This window comes from Spinacia oleracea, chromosome 6 (genome assembly GCF_020520425.1).
Source record: "Spinacia oleracea cultivar Varoflay chromosome 6, BTI_SOV_V1, whole genome shotgun sequence".
Classification (NCBI taxonomy): Eukaryota; Viridiplantae; Streptophyta; class Magnoliopsida; order Caryophyllales; family Amaranthaceae; genus Spinacia; species Spinacia oleracea.
The window spans coordinates 132,136,459-132,157,807 of record NC_079492.1 but is presented as its reverse complement, the minus strand read 5'-3'; the positions used below and the strand labels follow the sequence as shown (position 1 = coordinate 132,157,807).

Genomic DNA, 21,349 nt, shown 5'->3' with positions numbered 1-21,349 from the left:
TTAAAACTTTAAAATATTTATGAATCACCAAACGAATTATTTTGAAATGTCGTTCTCAATTAAATCCTTATAGAAAAAGAAAAATAATGAACTTTGAATCACATTAAACGGTTAAGAAACGAAAGAAATATCCCAGTTTTAAAATGAGAAAACTGTAAAGTGGTAGTAAATGAAAAAAAATTGGAACTTTAAGGTAGTAATTTAAAATAAAAATTTCATAAGGTAGTAAATACAAAAGTGGTGTATTTTTAAGGTAGTAAATACCAAAATTTCCTTAATCAAAATACCAAACAGAAAAGCCTAAAAAACTGAAACTTAAACCTGAATTACTGAATTACATCAAAATGCCAAAGGAAAAGACTGAATGACTGAAATACATCAAAACACCAAATGAAAAGTCTGAAATTTAATAAAATTTCAATTCATAACAAGAGATTGCAGCAGCAGCAACAACAACAACATATCAAGCAGCAGCATATCAAACACCAACAGCAGGTCAGCAGCATATCAAACACCAACAGCAGGTCAGCAGCACATCAAACACCAAGCAGGCAGGTCAACAGCATATCAAACACCAAGCAGCAGCAGGTCAGTAACACCAAACAGCCTCCTACTCGTCGATCTCAATCGTTTCATGATGGACAACATCGTTTATGAACATTTTATTTAAGTCTTGCAATAAAAAAAATAAAAAAAAAATCAGATATGGCAAGGTAATGAAACAAACTGAAAAGGAGAAACAGTAAAAAAAATTAACAAATATATATAAGTTACCTTCTTCAAGAAGCTCCACTTCCTCCAAACACTCTTCAACACCTTGGAATGGACCAGCACGTAACCAATTTTGATTACAAACAAGACCTTGAACGACCACCGGACTTAAAGAGCTTCTAAAATTGTCAAGAACTCTTCCCTCGGTGCTAAATGCACTCTCGGAGGCCACGGTTGATATTGGGACAGCAAGCACATCACGAGACATTCTTCCCATAGTAGGAAACCTTGCACTATTGAACTTCCACCACCCCAAAATATCAAATTCATCATCGTCCTCTTCCGTATCCTCCTCCAAATACTTATCTAACTTAATTTTTGCCTCTCCACTAAGCTCACATTTATGCTTCTTATACTTACTTTTCAAAACCTCAACCTTCTTATGTGAGGTACGTAGTTGACTGTGTATCATCCTTAGTTGATGATACTTCCTCCATAACAACATCAGTTTGAGGCAAAATACGGTATTCCTCAAATAAAGCACTCAATATATCTTTCACATTTCTTGCCAAAATAGATGCAGTAATAACATCATAAATTTCAGTCAACATCCACTCGACATAATCAAATTTATATCGAGGATCAAGGACAACAGCAACAAAAATCATCAAGTTAATTTTTTCAGGATCACCCCAATATTTCTCATACCTTTCCTTCATTTTACAAGCCATAAGACACATATCTGGATCATCACTCGATGTTAACTCTTTCAAAATGTAATACCCCGAATTTTTAAAACTCGATTAATTAGGCTTAATTATTTTTATTTAGCTTAAAACCGTTTTAAATTCTAATTTCGAACTTCATTTTGATTAACGAAATTTTATTTGAATTTTAATACACGATATATTATCTTTCAGGTTTTAAAATTTAAATTCATATTTACGAGGTTAGTTATATTTTATATTTTAAACAACTTAACGTTTTTATTAACGACAAATTTTATTCGAAAGTTAAATTTATTAGCACTTAAAAGAGTTATTTTGAAAATTAACTTTACTCAAGGAAATTATTTTATTTTCAGATTAATGCCCAAAATAAGTAAATTAAATTCTAAAATTTATTAAATTCCTAAAATACCCTTATTTCACCCAAGAAACCAAAAATCAGTTTCTTCACCTTCTTCTTTTCCTTCACGTATCTCTTTACCATGAAAGTCAAACTCAACTTTCCATTTGTCATCTCCATTTTTATTCTCAAAGTGATTCAGCAATTCATGGACACTAATCTGAAATTCAAAGCCTTAGTCACCATGTTCTTAATATTCATTTGACATTTGTCATCAAACCTTGCAAATGAGCTCACTACATACATTAATGGACAATTCCCCATTGCTATAAATAGCTGTGCAATCAGACTGAAATTCTAAGCAAAAATAACCATCAACAAACAATAACCATTTCAATTTCAGGTTCAAATCCGATTTTGATTTTAAATTTACCTCTTAAATTGAATTCAATCTAAAAACCACCACAACCACCACCGTCACTACTACAAAACCCGTCATTTTTCGACGCTTTTTGAGCGAATTATCGACGCAAAAAGGCGTCGAGAAAATTTTTCTCGACGCTCTTACACAGCGTCGAGAATTTGGCCGTAAAGAATTTCTCGACGCTCCTTTTCGTCGACGTTATCGACGCTTTCGGCTGTCAAGGATTTTTGTTTAGACGCCTTTATTAGTCGAGATTCTCGACGCAGTCTGTGGTCTATGTAGGAATATCGTCGCCTTTTTCCGTCGAGATATTTCTTCGCGGCTGCTTAATTCATTCAGCGGGTATTTTACTGTGACATACAATGGCGTCGAGATTTATTTTTTCATCTAAAAAAATTATATTTTTCTTATATATATTTAAATAACAAGTTAATTTGAAGGTGAAAAACAGTTAGAGAAAAGATGCTACAAAATCAAAATTTATTCTCATAAATAAAATTTAGTACCACATAACTTACAAGACTAGAACCAATCTGTCCAACAATGATATGAATGAATCACAAAGATTAATAATATCACCGAAAAATACAAGTAAAACTTGAAGCGAAGATTCTCTATATATGTTAACGAATTTACAAGTTGATGCTCAGTTGTAGTAATCAACTATCATTAAAGAAGCCTGCAAATATGCACCACTAGATGAACGTCTGAGATGCTTCCAAGGCTAAAAACAGTTGTAATCTTGAGTAGTCCACTAGCTGCCAGGTTTTGCCTGATTTCATTTCAAAAGAAAAGTAGATCAGCACTATATTGAATAATAAGCCCTGCATACATTAGAAAACATGATACATAATATTAATCACAAAGAAACAAAATTAAGACAGATGCAAGAAAATACGAAACTGAACCCAAATTAATTATCTCATGGGTCTGGCTTTATTGAGACACCAATCAATCTCAGTTTTGGGTCCATTGGAGGATGAAAGACCAGCTCTTAAGTTACTATTATACAACAAAAAACAAAGTGCATAAATTATTAAAAGGTTCATGAGTGTAATACGTACAAGCGTCCTTCATCACTATTTGATGTCGGCTTGGTCACGAATAAGCAATCGCATATGTAACAACCTAGCTAGTATCCGATCTCATATCAGAAGTAAAACAGGGAAGCAATGATAGAAAAAGATCATCGTATGACTTCCCTAGGAACATTTTCATCATGTCAAACAACACAGTTAAAGAGCTTGTGGCACTCTAAAGCATTGCGGTTCTGTTCAGTTATGTTGTACTATTCTGTTCTATTTGTACAATTTATAAAGCGTGGGAAGTCTGGGAACGCCTTATAAGTTGTATACAAGTGATACATGAGCATTACAACAAGAAAATTATTTCAGGTACTCAGTGAGAAGACAAGCTAAGTCCCTGATACAGTAGCTAAGTTGCTAAATTGGAGCAGACAACACTACAGGAAAAAGAAAAAATTGTATTGATGTAAATATTAATAGTATACAAGGATAACATATGTATACCTTGGCCAAATAACGAAGTAACATTTTTGCAGAAAAAAATGAACACTGGCAGCAAACAATCGTACATGTTCTAGGCTGTCAAAGCAAAGATCAATCACTAAGTGATAAACAGCTGAAGATCAGAAAAGTCTGCCTCAAGGAATACTTCATACAACCTCAATTAGGAGGACAACAAAGCAAAAATAGGAGAAATAAGCAACACATCAAAACATAATCCACTTTTCGTTACAAATTACCTCAAAAAAAAGAAGGGCACCTCAATGATCTGGTATCTGAAATCAGGAAAGAAATTAATATTCTTCCAAAAATATCAAGAAAATATTACATTTATTATCTAAATGCACAAAATATAACCCCAACTTGAAGAAAACATACCCAAATATTACATTAAATAATTAGTTACCTTTAAAAAAAATCTTAGAGAGTGTTAGGTTTAATGTTACAGATTGAAGAGTGTTTGTTATGTGAACAAGGTTTCTCTTCTACGGTTAAACGCTATCAATATAGATCAAAGAGGTTTCCATGAGAGAAGAGAACACATAATCATTATTAAGAACCCTAACTTTACTGAAATCAAAAGCCAAAATAAAATCCAATCAGATGAAATCGGAAACAACAGAACAACCTTAGCTGAAGAGAAATCTGGTGTGCTACTTATAAAATCGAATGTCAGAGATGAACTTAGATAGTTGAGACATAGAACCGAGGAAAGAAGAGAAAAACTACAGAAAATCGTGAGTAATAGATTGATGTAGATCTGAAAATGAGAGGAACAACTCTAGAAAAATCGCTAGCAACAAATTGATATAGTTCTGAAGAGAAGAAGGAAGAGCAGCGCTGTTAGGGTTTAGGCTTCGCAGATCGTGAAAATTGGGGAAAGGAAAGCTAGCGTTAAGGAAAAAATATACTCCGACATATCAACTCGTAACTGCGTTGAGAATTGATTTTTATTGGGCCACGCACTAAAATAACTGTGAAGGTCGTTAGTGGCGTCAAGGCCCTTTAGTCGAGAAATTGCGGGTTTTGTTGTAGTGAAGGGTTTGATTCACATTGGTTGCTAGGCTGGGCTCTCTATGCCTAAGAGAGAATTTGTTTATCATGAAGCTGTTTAATGATAACCCATTAAAGTTCGAATTCCATTTTTTTAAATGAATTTGTATCTCTAAGACTCTTCAAAGTATCATCTGAAGTCATGTAACAAAAAAATTGCAACTAATCCTACAAATAAATGAAATGAAAACTACTATTGCTTAAGAGAAGAAGAATAGAAAACAAGCAATCTCATTTTCACACATGAAAAACAGATACAGGACTGACACAGATTATTAGTTTTATCATCTCTTACCCCAGCACCCCTGGATGATGATTATTCACTTATAACTGCATGACACCAACTCCTCCACCCTTTTGGACGGCACTCTCCATTTGTATAATGTAACAGTCATTCGGCCATTCACTATGACCTCCTCAAAGCACTTGGATCTATCACATGTGTCAATTAGTATTAAAAGTCCATCCAAATAGCATAGATTAGCTAATCCAACAAAGATATGCTAGTAATTCTTCTTTCTTAGTTTCTTACCACAACGGTATCCGCAAGTGAAGAATGCAAAGTTCACCGCTACAGGAAGATGATCAACTATCAATGGAAGCGGCTCACACACCTGCCAAATTATGGATAAGAATACAAAAACAAGAAATATGTTTTAATGGGTTTTCATACTTAACCAGAATATAGTAAATTACTCTAGGAACTTTTTTTAAGTGAATGAAGTTAATCCCCTATAGAACTCTCTAGTTACAAGGAAATAATATACTCAATTGCCATGAAGACAATAGCCCTCATGTATGCACCTTAGAATGTCCTCTTGGACGTGTAGTCTAGATGTTGATGTATCAGTTAGTGAATTGATAGTTTTCTCATTATACAGTTTCCAAGTCTGAAATCATCATTTAGATATGTCATTAGAAAGTTGAAACCAAGAAAGTTAAAGAAGTTTAGACATTAATTTGAACAAGTATAATAACTTACATATCATAGGAAACTTGAGAAATTGTCTTGTTGTTCTTTTTGCCACAGACTATCTCCAGAATACATCATATTTCTCATACTCTCCACCGGCTGTTGTTGCGGTTGTCGTTCATCACAAATTAAAGATATAGCCTTCAAGCAAAATCTGCTTAAAATCCAAGACATGATTTAAAAAGAGATAGCTTTATAACATTAAAGTCAAGTTATAATTTCTCTTCTCTTGTCCAACATAAGGAGTTGTACTATCCCTACTGTACCTTTATACCTCTTATAAGCCGAAACTGCGGCTTCAAGTACAAACTTTACTTGCTACTCTAATGTCTATACAAGAAAGAACAGAGTACTTGAAGGCTAAAGTGACCTGTAACACGATCCTGTATTCCCAATTGATAGTTCAAACTTTGTATCTCATCAATTTAACATCCTTTCGACAAATAAAATGGATTTAGGGAAATTAAAAACCCTAGATTCATATGAAAAAATTCAAACAAAACAATCGAAATCGATGATTGAAATGCTACCTTCCACATTCCTTGAACAATCAATTCGCCCAGATAGAAACATAAATCCCAAATACACAAATTTAAACATGGAAGAACGAATATCAAACAAAATATGGGAGAAACGTTACCTAGTAAAAGACCCTAAATTGCAAGGTAGCTCACAAGATCTGCAAGTTGAGAGGTAGCGAGATAGAGAAACGCAACATAGAAAAATGAAGAATTGCTGAGCAAAATAGATGAACTAAGGAGATGAAAACGGTGAATGCGAATTTGAGATCTGAAAAGTGTTAGGGTTGAGAAATAATGGGCGTGAGAGTTTACCGGGGGCGTTTTTTCTTTCTCCAAGATCACGTGCTCTATACGTGACATCTGACAAATATCTCGACGCTGTCCAACGCCAAGAGATTTTGCAGACCGGGTATCGTGTCGAGAAATAACGCGGACTCTAATTTTCCCTTGACGGGCTTTCACAGTGTCGAGCCCATACCGTCGAGATTCAGCGCATATTGTAGTAGTGCGTGACTGCCGCCACCACCACCATTGACCGTTGCCACCACCGCGACAACCCACCACCACCACTCCCTTTTCCGCCCTCTCTCTCCCTCCTCCTCAATCGACCACCGCACACCCTTCGTCACTCTCCCTCCTCCACGCACAGCCTCCCCTGTCTCCCTCCTCAATCGACTCCCCTGCCATCTCTCCTCCGCGCTCAGCCACCGCGCCGCCTTTCTGGCGTGCCGCCTCCTCCGCGCAGCCCTCCTCCGGTCACAGACCCGTCGTCCCTTCTTCCTTTACTCCTTCCTCTGTCGTGTATGTTGCTCTGCCCTCCCCTGCTTTTTCTCTGCTTCGATTTTTCCAGAAAGCCAGGAACCACGTTCCAATTTAGGAACGTTAGTTTTAATTCCCACAAATCAAGCCCAATCCCTTCACTTGGGCCCAATAACTCAATGTGAGTATTTTGTCCAATCTACGTACTAATGCTACATTTTATGAAATAAATTGTCACTTTCTCAAACACTGTGATAATACAGATTTTTAAATGATGTTTTAAATATATATATTTTGGCTGAAAATTGGATTTAAATAATAATTTCGTTAATTTATGAAATTAAATAATATTTCATGTAAATCTATTTATGAAATATATATATTTTGATTGAAATGCCGTTTAATAATATTTTCAATAATTTATAAAAATTATATTTTTATTAAATTCATTATTTTAAAATTCAATATCTATAAATTCATTATTTATAAAATGTCGGTTTTAAAGTATTTATCGTTTTAAGAACTAATTCGATAATTTGATATTTTGAAAGAATTCGGACTCGGAGCTCAGGAAGAACGAACCAACGAAAAAGGCTTAGCAAATCGTAGAATTGAGGTAACGGTTATTGCTAGTACCCGCAGTCCCTTCGAAATGTATTTATGAATGATGTTATGAATGACTGATGTTTTATAATGTTGTTTTATGATTTGCGGGATTGGAAGTATGATTTGATTGAACTGTTTTATGACAATGCAGTTTTATGCAAAGTATTGATTTAATGAATCATTATTCCTGAAAGAAATGATTTTATGAAATGGCGAGATTTAATGGTTTACTGAAATATCCTGATTGAATGAGATTTTCCTGATTAATGTTCTATTAAAAGAAATGTAAACATGATAAAGGAAAGTGTAAGAACTGGTCAAGTTCCCCTGATATGGAGCTCAGGCTCCCTTGATAAGAAGCATTGGCTTCCCCTGTTATGGAGCACTGACTCCCCCTGATAAGAAGCACTGGCTTCCCCTGATATGGAACCAAGGTTCCCCCTGATAAGAAGCACTGGCTTCCCCTGTTATGGAGCACTGACTCCCCCTGTTATGAAGCACTGGCTTCCCCTGTTCGTAGGAGACGTCCTACCATGTTTCCTGTAAAGTCCTGACGACCAGAATAATACTGTTAAAAGGAAAAAGATTAATGAAATAATGTTCCTGAAATAATGTTCCTGAGATGATGTTCCTGAAATGATATTTCTGAAATAATGTTTGTTTTGAAATGATGCTTCTGAAATGTTGATTTATTAAATGTTTTACTATATTCTATTCTCCCTGTTTATTAAATTAAATGAATTGAAACGATGTTACGATGCTAGGGTAACTCGTTACTGAGTATTCGGCTCACCGTTTTGTTTTCTGTTTTAGGTACTGCTGGGGACCACGGAAACGAGTAGTGGCGAGGATTTCACTTTTACCATGTTCACCTAAGTTAATGTTAAGTTGTAACAAGTTTAAGTAAAGATTCTTGATTAAGTTACGTACTTTTATTAAGGAATTAAAAAGGATTATTATGATAATCTTGGAGTTTAATAGCTTATGATTGATGGTTGCCTTGTAATTCCCAAGAGGGAGTTACGGCAGTGATGTCCCGACCAAATTAGGTTTAATTCCGCTGCTAAGTATGCCTTAAAAATTGATTTAGAGGTCGGGGTGTTACACAAAAGTACCGCAACATTAACCAACTCATGAAAAAATAAATTGGAAGTCACATACAAAGACCCAGATACGCGATTAGTAAGATCATAGAAGGTTTGCAAAAATTCAGAAAACCTTTTCACACTATTCCAATCCTCAGATTCAGGGATACCTTTCCCCTCCCTTTCACCCAAATCAACCGTATAATGAGGGTCCTCCTCAGCATACCTCTCAAAAGCACTCTCAAGAGAAATTGCAGCACTCAACATCAAGTATGTAGAATTCCACCTAGTTGGCACATCAAGGCATAACAACTTTTTGGAAACTATTTTTTCATCTGACACACACTTTTTAAACCTTAGCAAACTTGATGGAGATTGTTTAATGAATCTCATAGCATGCCTAACACGAGTAATTGACTCATTAACCGTTTTCATGCCATCAGAAACAACCAAATTAACTATATGTGCTACACAACGCATATGAAGGAAACGACCCTTAAGAACCCCACTTTTCCAACCATTAATTTTCCTTCTCATGTATCCTATGGCAGTATCATTCGAGCTAGCATTATCTACTGTTATGCAGATTTTTTTTTCAAGTTCCCATTCAAGCAAACACTTCTCAATTTGTTTACCAATTTCCTCACCCTTATGACTAGCAATAGGACAAAAATCCAGGATTCGTTTTTGTAATTTCCATTCATTATCTATAAAATGAGCAGTTAAGCACATATAGTTAATTTGTTGTACTGAAGTCCATGTATCAGTGGTTAAAGAAACTCTAGACTTGCATTGCCTCAACTCATGTTTAATTTTCCTTTTCTCAATCAAATAAGAAGCAAAACAATCTTTTGCTACTGTTATCCTAGAAGGCACATGAAATCTAGGCTCCATCATACTACAAAAGTACCTAGAACCAATTCCCTCAACAAATTTAAAAGGTAACTCATCTACAACAATCATGTACGCAAGAGCTTTCCTAAGACTTGCAACATCAAACTTATGATAAGTTAAACCACTAGTTTCTCCAGCTTTAACATTACCATGAAAAGATAACAAAGTTTGCTTAGAATCCTTAGGTGTGTTGTAGGGATACTTACGACACTTATTGATGTGAGCCCACAAGCAACTCGTACCATTCTTCTTAGGATCGCATTTGTATTCCATCTTGTAGTACTTACAGGTTGCTTTCATCCCATCAGAGGTGTCTGTCTTCAGAAAGTGCTCCCACACTTCTGAACGGTCTTTCATCTTCCTTTTGGCGTTCTTAAGCTTCCTTGAAGAAGCTGAAACTGCTTCTTGGACATCAGGGACTGCCTCTTCCACTTGGTTAGACATTATAACTGAAATTTAAACAACAAAGCATTGCATAAGTAACTGAATAATATTGATGTTTCTTTGTGATTAACTGATTATTCAATGTAAGGGAGAAACATCAACATCAATGTTTACATAATCACTGCATAATCACATTGCATAAGTAAATTGAACAAATAATGATCAAATTCGTGCAAATAAGAGAGCAGCATCAACATCAATGTTAAATGTAACTCTTAATCCTTGTCAAACTGATGAACTTTCAAAAACCTAAACCATTATGAATGCTCAAAGCTCATTTGAACACTTCCCTGCCCATTGTACTAAATTAAATTGTACTAATGCAAATAGCCTACTTGCTACTACTGCTTGTTTCATCAAAAGCACATATCTTTGCAACATATAAGCAAACCAATCATTAATGCATTATAATTGAAATCACAATTCCTGGTTACAGGAGCACAATTAGATTGCATAAGTAAATTGAACAAATAATTATCAAATTCGTGGGAATAATTAAAACAATTGAACACATAAATCGATCAAATTTCCGAATTCGTGGGAATAATATAATCATGAATAATTATCAAATTCGTGGGAATAATATAATCATGAATTTTTGAATTAAATCCACGAAAACAAAACAAATAAACGAACATATAATTGAAAAAATAGGAAATATAATCATATATTTTCGAATTCAATCCACGAAAACAAAACAAATCAATCGAACAAATAATTGAATAAATCGAAAACAATAAACATACTCAGAAATTTTCGAACAATAAATCCAATAAAATAGAACAAATAGAAAACTAAACAAACTTAAGAGTAAGATATTATTACCTATGAATCTTGAAGCTGAAACCGCCGGAAAGGAAACGAAGGAGGAGGAGCCAGCACGAGTCAGCAGTGAAGCTTGAAGATGCGATCGACGACTGACGAGCAGTAAAACACTAAGGTGCAGGCAAATTTGATGAAACTGTGTGAGAATATTAGAAGATGAGAAACTCAGACTCTCAAAGAGAAGCGAGATCTGAGAGAGTGAGAGGAGCGGCAACCAATAATCGTTTTTGCAGGTTGAGGGTTAGGGTTTTTGTGTGGGTTAATAAAGAAGAAGAATGAGGCGGTTTACTGTTTTAGTGTTTTACTCTCACGGACTTTTTTTTGAATATTTGGGCGAATTGGGCCTGGGCTTAATTTTTGGGGCTAGGTTAAACTATGAAATTCGGTTTAAATCGGTTTTTTCGGTTTTAAATTTTCCAGCCCAATCCAAACCGTAAAACCATTTTTTTAAAACCCAGTCCAAACCGAACCATTTTTAAAAAATAAACCGAACCGAATTCTTATTCGGTTCGGTTCGGTTCGGTTTGGTTTTCGGTTTTTTTGAACCAAACTTTCACCCCTATCTGATGGTGCAAGCATTTTCAAGGCACCACCAAAGGGGAAGAAATCAAAGAAAGCATGAGGTAGTGCTCCATAAGAGTTTTGGGGGTAGTATGACTTTTTGATTTTGGATTAAATAGAAAACAACAACACATTTAAATGTTGCACATATTTTTTGTAAGTTAAGCTAAAACAGAAATGCTTCCCAAATGTGGGATTTTGTGCATATGTAATTATGGAAAAATAAGTAATTGCTCGCTGATTGATTCACTTCATGGTTACAAAAAGTAAGATTACAAACATTAATATTCCCATTTGAATTACAACATTAACTATTTTTTGTTGTTGTTTTAGCTTCTTTTTCATTTGCTTCAATTCTTCTTGCATCTTACTGTTACCCGATTTTCAGCACTTTCTCCTTCGTCAACGCTATCCCTGTTTTCTTGCTCAACTAATCCCTTGCACCATCTCAGATTGTTGCATGGATCACACTTGTGTATAGCCTTTGTTGGTTGAGTGTTGTATCGGAACTCCGTATGGCAAATTTCCTCAATTGTAACAAAATTTGTTAGGAACTCTAATACATGTGAACTCATTGTGTGTGGATGACGATTTTGAATGAAAGCTCATGACAAAAATGAGATGAAACTACAACAAAACAATTTCTAAACTACAATAAACACTCAAATCATGGTTATTTATAACCAAACAACAAGCAACAACTACTTTTCAAACCTAAAAACTAGCTGTTGGGCTTTAAAAAGCTAATTTGCATTTTTTGATATTTGGTGAATTATGTTTACATTTAAGGGTATTTGGTGAATTAATTTTAATTTTAGGGGCATTTGGTGAATTTGAAAGTAGGCTAACGGAGCAGCGGGTCAGTAGTCAGGGTAGTTTGGATATTAAGTTAAAGGTTTGGGGCATTTGATGAATTTCAGAAAGTCGAGAGGTATTTAGAGAATTTAGCAAAAATTGAGGAATATTTCATGAAAAATCCATATTTTATTTCATTCCACTATTCTTAATGTCCATGTCCGGCAAAGTGTATAAATAATGAGAGAGTAGCGAACTTCCCCAACTCTAAAATCCATCTTCTTGAACGGTAGTCGCACTAGATCACAATGGTACAACCTCGGACCAAAAATGGCGACGCAACTAATTTTTCCCGCACTTTTAAGTATCTCATGGGTTAGTTAATTTCCTCCCTTTCATCTCAATTACTTTGATTTCGATTGAATTTCAATTTAATTTCCAATTTAATTTCTCCAGCGACGCAGATTTTGTCGAGGGGCATACCTTTTTTCTTCAATACCTGGATTATCAGGCATCTTACTGCAGCCGATTACGCTGTAAGAAAGATTCTACTTCATCTTTTTAAGAGTCTGTTTTAATTGTTGCCTGGACAATTGCAGTGACAGCATTTCTTAAACTTTAGTTGTTAATTTGTGATTCCGATTTCCGATTTTTTTCCGGACTGTTCCGTGATACTTACACAATATGCTAGGTTACAGCGTTCGCAAAGAGTTGTCGTCTTTCCTAAAATAGTACCGTACTGGTTTATGATTGAACTTTTAAGAGGTCCGTGGTTCTCGATTTGAATTGAGTGATGAGGAGGGTGTAAAATTCTGTTTTCAATTTAGCAAGATCGTGTTATGTCGTTTATTATGAGTGGTTGGTACAATGTGACTGCTATTTTCAAACTGAGGGAGTAATGTAGTATTTATTAACATGAATACATGATAATAAATCATGATTCATTTATGGAGCATTGCAGTTTAAAGTGTTTATTTTTATAATTCCGTTCCTGCTCTTATGTTAGGACTATTTTACTAGAAATACTATTCAAATTTAATATCGATCCTTTCATGCCAAAATGCAGGTTTATGCAGTGCAGTTTCATCTGTTAGTTACTTGTATACTGTTTGTCAGCCGAGAAGGGTTCAGGCGAGCATGTATGCGGGCAGAAATTAAGAGGTGTTTCCTCTTGTACTCTTCCATTTGTACGCCTCTATTTAGTGCTTCTGTTATGTCTTAGTACGGATAATGGAGTTGGATAACACCTTGTTTGATGATTACCTTGGATTTTGGTGCTCTCTGTATGAAAAGCTCAAGGCTTTACATTGGCATTTTGAGTGCTTTACTCTAGCCTTTTCATGTAGATTATTTCCCAAAACTAGTAATGAAGTGGACTTGATAGAAGTCTGATTTTGATCATCCAAAGAAGCGCCGAGAGTTTTATTCCTCTGCACTTGGAGATTTGTAATCTTGTGAAGGAGATGGCACATTTTTCTACCTTCATTTTGCCACTATGCATCTGACAAGTTGACTGATGTAAAGTCCAATGAGAGTTTGCCGTGTTTGATGCAGTGATGACTCTTCAGCGGGCGAATATGCGGCAAAGATATTAAAAGTAGCCTGGCTGTCTCTTCCACTCGGAGTATTTTTTACAGTGATAGCATGTGCATTTGTCTTCTGGTGGCAAAATTTGAGCTATTCTAGCCCCTATGGGCAGGCTATATTATTGAACGGTAATCTACTGATAATATTTAGTATCTTTTCTTCCCTATATTTCGTAGTTGTTTCCTTGGCACCAAAGACTCCTCTGGTTTAAATATAGAAGAGATGAAGGATCTTTACTGTTGTGGGCTTGTCACATCTATCTCTTGTCTCTTGCTGGTTACGTATGTATTTTTTTACTTGTTGTAAGTTAAGTTTCCTTCTTTCTACGCCTTCTCCCCATTCCACTGTAATTTTCTTGTAATCTTTTGATTTTAGACTACCCCACATAGCTAATTGATACTAATCTTTCAGATAAATCAGTCAAGAAAATTACTGTAAAATTTCTGGTAGTTGGGGAATTTCTGGTAGTATGGTCCTGAAATTTTTCATCAGATGCTTTCAGATGGATTAGTGACTGATCTCCTTTGAAGTTTGAGTGATGTCTATGTTTCTGCTCTCTTGTCAGGTTGTGTTACTATGGGCATTATTCCTTTTTTTGGGAAGGCAAGGGAAGGAGAGTAGGAGTCATACTAGAGATGCTCTTATCAGATTTGTGTTTAGTCCAAGTTTGGGTCAACTAGCCCAACTTCCCCGAGTAGTATATATGAATTACATGATAGCAGATTTTTAGTTTGTAGAATGAATTAAAGATATAGTTTTGCCGGGTTGATTAAACAACTTCCATTTGTTGGATTCTTTGGTGAGCAAAAAGTGGTTGTTTATGAGAGAATTTTACTTCCATGGAAGTCATAAACCAAACAATGGAACTTTTACTTCTTCCATGCTATTTGAAGTTTCCTTGACCATAGATAAAGAACCATTAAATTCTCGTTTCTTTTTGGTATTGCAGGCTTTGCATGCTTATTGGAGCTTTTAGCAGAACCATTATATATTTTAGCTCAATATACGTTTTGTCTCAAACTGCGGATGGTGGTTGAAAGTGCTGCAACACTTTCTCGTTGTGTGACTACATATGCCCTTATTGTTGGGAACAATGACATGGTAAGCCTTTAGCGTCACTCTGAAATTTAAAATTGTACACACTTGAATTCTCTTTTATTTTTTGATGATTTTACCTGTAAAGCCTTTGAATGCATTTATCATTTTGGACCTATGGACGGAAGAAAGGCATTAAAGCACACAGAAAAGGACACTAAAGAACGCAAGTTACACAATAACCTTTTATTACACCATATTTTTTAATTTTTTTTTAACTGTGCCTCTCTTTGGTGAGGTACGCACCTCATGTTACTCCTAGGCTCTATTCTCTAGGACCCCTATCGCCTCAATGCTCTTTGAGGTTTTTAAACATTATATGTAACGGCTAAATATCTACCATTGTCATCATTTGTCTGTTTATGTAATACCAACCAGGATGAAACTTCCAATCTATGAATTTGGAGCCTATATTATCTTTGATAGAATTCATGTGATGTTTATTTTATCGATGATTTTCCCTAACGTGCTTGCACACACCAAAAAGAAAAAGAGAAAAGAGAGACGAATGTAGGATTGAGCCTTAAAGTTGTACACAGTGAAACAAGTAGATATAGTGAGCTAGGTTTTACGGTCTCACCTAAGGCATGGGATGTCTTGGGTATTGCTGGTTCCTGTGTAATTGACTATGTCACAACTTATTAATAATTCTGAGCATAGTAAATCTGAAACCTGTACTTGTCTTATTTATTTTTATTTTTATTTTATTAAATTCTCTAATCCCCAATGATCCCGTGATGAAATATGTTTCAGTTCACTTGGTATTATAATGAAATATGTTATTCTCGCAGGAAAAGGCAACTGTATTTGCTTTATCACAAGTTTCATATGGAGGTTGTGTGTGCCTAGGTTATTGGTGCTACTTTGCCTTTTATCATAAATTGCAAGGTTCAAAGCTTTTTCCTTTCAGGTAGACTTTTTATTCTAATGCAAGCTATTATCTTATTCATGTATATAAGTATTTGTACATTTAGGTAAGAGCTGCATCGTTGAGTTTGATAGCTTGCACTAGAGATTTATGTATATTGTGTTAGCAAATGTATGGTTGTTCATCTTGACCTGAGGCCCATCATGAAACTTGGTGATTATAGTGGGAGGTTTTGGATTCACGCCACAATTTGTCAATATTAACATGCAAGTAGACCAATGATCTGCTGTACTGTAGGATCTCAATGCAGAATCATTGTGTACTATATGTTTACCAGCTACTTCAGCAAATTCTATGTTCTACTGTAGGTCTAACTATCTAAGTATCTACATGTACAAAAGCTCTTTCTACTGGATTCAGTTTTTGAACTTCTAGTCCATCGGGAAGTATGTTTGGTTGGTACCAAACTCTCACTTTATGTTGAAGTTCTTTCTCTTAATTAATTCACCCATAAAAATTGTGAGAATTCCACTTCTTTATTTATATCAATAGGTATACTTGTTTAAATGTTCCAAAAGATATGCTCTGATTGGTTATCATTCACTGAAATCTTTTCTCTCTTCCTTCTTAGAGTAGGTGATATGATGACCTATGACAAACCACTGTCGAAGATGTGTACATTGTTCACTCTTCAGTCGTTTCAAAAGTTGATTCTTCAAGAAGGAGAAAAAATGGTACTTGTGTGGTTCGATACACCATATAACCAAGCTGTATATGGACTAATTGACAAATTAGGTGATTTGTCTTTATACATCTTTTCCCTTGGATTACATTTTTTGGACCATTTTAAAAATATTAACTTGCTATACAGAATTTTGTGATGTTCATACAAATTCTCTGTAAGGCTTAGTTGCTTACGCTGTCTAACACATTTCAGGTAGCTTGGTGGTGAGAATGGTATTTCTTCCTTTTGAAGAAAGCTCATATACAATATTTGCGAGGTCTGCTTCAGGTCAAGATATTTCAAATCTTCATCTCTTTTCTTCATTTTTTTTTATGGTGTCGGTCTCTATAAATTGTTTCATAGAACTTCCACTGGATCAAATAGCGAACATGCCAGCATAATAAAAAAAATTAGAAGTGATCGCTAATAAGTACAATCATCTCTTTCTCGGGACATTTCCAGGATGTTACCTCTGGTTTTGGGAAAATATTTACATTCTTAGTCAAAAGTCTAAATTATGAGCAGTCTGAACTCTGAAATTTTGATAGGCTTAACAAGGTCTTCTGTGGGTGTAGGTGGACTGATTAGCAATTCTCAGTTTTTCTCAACAAATATTTTTGCCTTACTTTAACAAGAGGAATAAGCTGTGCTTTTTCCCAACGATCATTCATTTATCATACGTAAATTTGCTTCACACGCAGCTTTGGAAATTTATTAACAAACAATAACACACCAGTCTTTTCTCTGCTTGTTCTTTATCAAAGGCTTTGTCCTCTCTCTCTCTCTCTTTACTTTTTCCTTTTTTTTAAGGACAATTACAGTTTGCAGATGACATTCAGGGGTAAATTTAGTCACAAATGAAGATAATATTTTACAGTAAGGTCAGTAACAGGCATGAGTTAAAAAGGTTGGTGGAGTAGTCTGATATTGAATTAGACATTCGGGAACCTCTCCGGATTTTGTTTTTCTTTCTTTTGTCTAAATAGCAATTACTTTTAAAAAGAATGGAGCAATTAGTAGTACTCTTAATGCATACTGATCCTTGTTACAAACTGTTGTGGTTTTTCTAGGCTAGACTTGTTATTGTCTCCTTGGCCCTCTATCTGTTTTTCCACCCCTGGTGCGATTGGGATAAAAAAAGGGTTGGGTCTGAGCTCTGAGGGGACACCCTTACCTTGTTTATATTAGCCTTTTCAACCTTTCTTCTTCTCATTCACGGCAAAATGTGAAGGTTTCGTTGCATTATGGCTCAAATTATCTAGCTCAAAGCTTTTATTAAAGTCCTGCATTTTATTCTGCAGAAGATTCTAAAGATAGAAGGAAGGATCTAGGGCGCCGCCTCACCGAAGCCTTAAAGCTTGTATTGCTGATTGGTATGCCCTATTTAGTTGCTTTATTGATTTACCGTCTTTTATTTTCTACTTTATGTGGAATCTTTTGATTATCAATAACTCATTTAATTTGGTGCTTGAATCAAATCTTGTAAGTACCTGAAAATAAATGGCACAACAGCTTCAGGTGCTATTTGAACTGTGAAGTCCATATCTATCATTTTTACTCGATTACTATTGTATTTTCTTATTTGGGCACATGTTTAAGAGATATGCAATAGGAGTGTTCTGTCCTGGATCTGCATACCTGGTATCATGATATGCAGTCAACAAAACAACAGGGCATATAGAGATATCATGATACATAGGCATATAAATTTTGGAGTCTTATGATTATCTTCTCTGTTCATTTTGTTTACATTTGTGTTAATGGTTATTGCAGGTCTTATTTTTGTGTCTTTTGGACCAAGCTATTCATATTCTCTCTTGAGATTGTTGTATGGACAAAAGTGGAGTGATGGAGAAGCGTCAACTGCTCTCAGATACTACTGCTTGTACATTACATTTCTGGCACTGAATGGTTAGTGATATATTCTAAGTTTCTACCATGTAAATTTGTATATACCCTCGCTGGAAGTTAGGCTACGAGCAAATGAGCAGTATATGGTATTCTGACGGCAAATTTTCAATGTTCTCTTTGTATCAGGAACATCAGAAGCTTTTCTGCATGCTGTTGCTGATGAGAAGCAACTGAAGCGCTCTAATAATTCATTGATTGTATTCTCACTGATCTATGTTTTTCTGAATGTGTTGCTAGTTCGATCAGCTGGTGCACTTGGTTTGATATTTGCAAATGCTACAAGTATCCTTGTTTGTGGTCACACATTCGTCAATTTACTTATTAATTATTTTCTTGGTAGAACCACCCAATATCTATCCTGTTGAGACAGTCTAGGGAGGTTTAGATGTATTGCGGTTGAGTAAAGTTTCTGTCAGTAGTAATGGCATCTGTACTGTCCTCATCTCTATATGCCGTGTTGTTTTGTTTCCTTGACTGTGTGAAGATATGACACTGAGGATAGCATATTCTGCAGTATTTATCAAGCATTACTTCCAGGTTTATGCTGCTCCTTGACTCCAATCCTTACAAGTATTCTGTTTAGTACCGGGGGAAGTCCAAGGTTGGAGATAATATCATTAATTTCTGTCCTGTATACAGGGCTCATCGTCATTTTCATTTCGTAGCTGTATGCCTTCTGGATGGATAGTGCTGCTATTTTCTGCAGTGGTTACTCTGTTATCAGAGAAGATATTTCTGGACAGGAATAACTTTCTGACTACATTTTTGCTCCACTTTTCTGTTGGGTTCACTTGTTTCTGCATTTCAGCTTTTGTCATGTAAGTCTCATATCTTCTTTCTTTCCAATGAATTAGGAGATATAAGGAATTATTTAAGGGAAATAATAGGAGGATATGGAGAAGTGAAGGTGACGGACCTGATGGTGGTTCTGAACAAACTTAGTGGTGGGGGCAATGTTGTTTGGCTAAAGAAATTTGCGCAAATGTGCATTCTTCCCCTTCAAGTTCATTTCATTCAGTGTCGAACTCTAGTAAAGTAGAAATTGACAATCAATAAATATATGACTAGTTTTCTGCATTAACAGATATCACGGTGAGCGAGATTTTATCAACAAATTGATCCACATTCGTCGTCATGCTGACTAGACGGTACCAACATTTCCTCCTGTCATGAATAGAGGGCAGTTGCTCTATTAATCTTTTCTCCTCACTCCCTGACTTGTGCTTTACTATGTAGGGTTTTAAGATGAATGCAAGGGAAATGGAGTGCCTTTTGAGTTTGTCCAACACTTGTGTTCTGTTGACTAGAAATACATTATGCAGTAGGAGCTTTATTGAACTACCAATCAGCAGATTCTTGTCCTGGGTAAATTTGTTTGTTCTCCCTGAAATTTGATTGTAGATATCTAAATTGAAAATTTAGTTTCTTGGTCATTAATAATCATCAAATCCATCATGTACATCCATGTTTTACTCTGGCTGGTTATATTTGTAATGGCTTTGTTCCTACTGAACGAATGTGGGGTTAAATAATGTCTTTTTCCACATAATGAATATAACTAGTTGATACATATCTTCTGATTTTTTCTCGTGTATGAAGCTGTTACTAGTTTATTATACTTATTAATATAATGCTCGGTATCTCTATTCCCTGTTTTCACTCTGGCTTGTGCATCAGTACATGTGTTTGATATAAACTACAGAGTAAATGTTCTGACAATTTCTTCCCATATCCTCATTTCAAAGAAAAGTAAAAACAATTTCTTTCCTTTCCCCAATCTGGATTTGAAGAGGACATGTACCTGAAGATTTTGGGATGCTCAACCGGTTGCTGAAAAACTTGTGTATGGTACTAATGTTCAGTGTATCGGATAATGATAACATAGGCACACTTTGTAAGATAGTTGGGTTGTGTCGACCTGTAAATAATTTAGTTTGTTATTTCAACCTGCCTCTTGCTTGTGCTTAAAATCATCATAGTGGGAAAATATGATTACTCTAATGTTTTTGTTTTTCATGTTTCATATGTTTTGCTCTACGATTTTGACTTTTACAGCCCTCTACTTATATGTCTTTCTAGATCCCTGATGCTTTTGTGTTCTTGTTTTCAACATATACATTCTTATCATCATTTTTTGCTCATATGATTGCAGCTTTCTATCTCTCTCCCTATGGTCCATCTTCAGAATTTTGAGAATAGCTGCATTTGGTAGCCTTCAGCTAGGGTAACGTAACTACTTGTTTACACTGTCTCCTTCACTGTGGAAAATCCTGTTGACATCGCTGAATCTTAGCTTAGTGGTTGGTTAGTACGAGGAACATCAACTTGCTCTTGAAGAAAGCTAAGTGAGTCTGGTTTCTTTTTCCATTTGTGTATAGAAATGACCTCTTGCACAAAGTTGTAGCAAAGAACTAACCAAGTTCTAGTGCATTACTAAATACAAGTATAATTGCTGGCTAAATGACACTGGGCGTCACTGGTCAAGTTCAACCTAGATGAGCTTTTACACTGGACTGTTAGATACGTCACCGTTTTTATTTGTTGTTGTTGTTGTTGTTGTTGTTGTTGTTGTAGCTAACTCAATTTGGAAATTATTCTGGAGGATTTGTTGCAACTTGCAAGGATTACGTATGGAGAATATTATATCTGCAGTTTCTAGCAGTATGAATGCTGTCTTTTTTGCAAGTTTTTTCCAGCAACTATCCTGATCAAGTTATGTGGCTTTACTCGTAATATTTTTTTTCCCGTATACGAACGGGTAAGCCGTAAATGAGAGTTTATCAAAAGGTTACTGAGAAATTACCTGTTTTATGGCTAAATATGCAATAACCCAATAGACAAGAATAATACAGAGTACTTTGTTCGGAGTAGTCGATAACGTCTCTATCGTTCTATCCGTTCCCCCGAATGTAAATTTTC

At 35.3% G+C, this 21,349-nt stretch overlaps 2 protein-coding genes across 2 annotated transcripts; one reads left to right on the top strand and one right to left on the bottom strand.

Annotated features, from left to right (window-relative positions):
* Positions 1 to 280: 280 nt before the first annotated feature.
* Positions 281 to 2,255, bottom strand: LOC130463874 (zinc finger BED domain-containing protein RICESLEEPER 2-like). The gene is made up of 2 exons (XM_056833151.1): positions 775 to 2,255; positions 281 to 672 (listed from the first exon to the last, which is right to left on the bottom strand). The coding sequence occupies exons 1-2, from the start codon at positions 1,214 to 1,216 to the stop codon at positions 611 to 613; spliced, it is 504 nt and encodes a 167-aa protein (XP_056689129.1). The 5' UTR covers positions 1,217 to 2,255; the 3' UTR covers positions 281 to 610.
* Positions 2,256 to 12,454: 10,199 nt separating this feature from the next.
* LOC110785840 (uncharacterized) lies at positions 12,455 to 21,091 on the top strand. The gene is made up of 16 exons (XM_021990351.2): positions 12,455 to 12,620; positions 12,702 to 12,781; positions 13,312 to 13,406; positions 13,800 to 13,960; positions 14,782 to 14,933; positions 15,719 to 15,837; positions 16,427 to 16,590; positions 16,733 to 16,807; positions 17,821 to 17,892; positions 18,293 to 18,430; positions 18,557 to 18,712; positions 18,915 to 18,967; positions 19,070 to 19,248; positions 19,515 to 19,578; positions 19,667 to 19,795; positions 20,583 to 21,091. The coding sequence occupies exons 1-14, from the start codon at positions 12,554 to 12,556 to the stop codon at positions 19,573 to 19,575; spliced, it is 1,572 nt and encodes a 523-aa protein (XP_021846043.1). The 5' UTR covers positions 12,455 to 12,553; the 3' UTR covers positions 19,576 to 19,578; positions 19,667 to 19,795; positions 20,583 to 21,091.
* Positions 21,092 to 21,349: the final 258 nt, after the last annotated feature.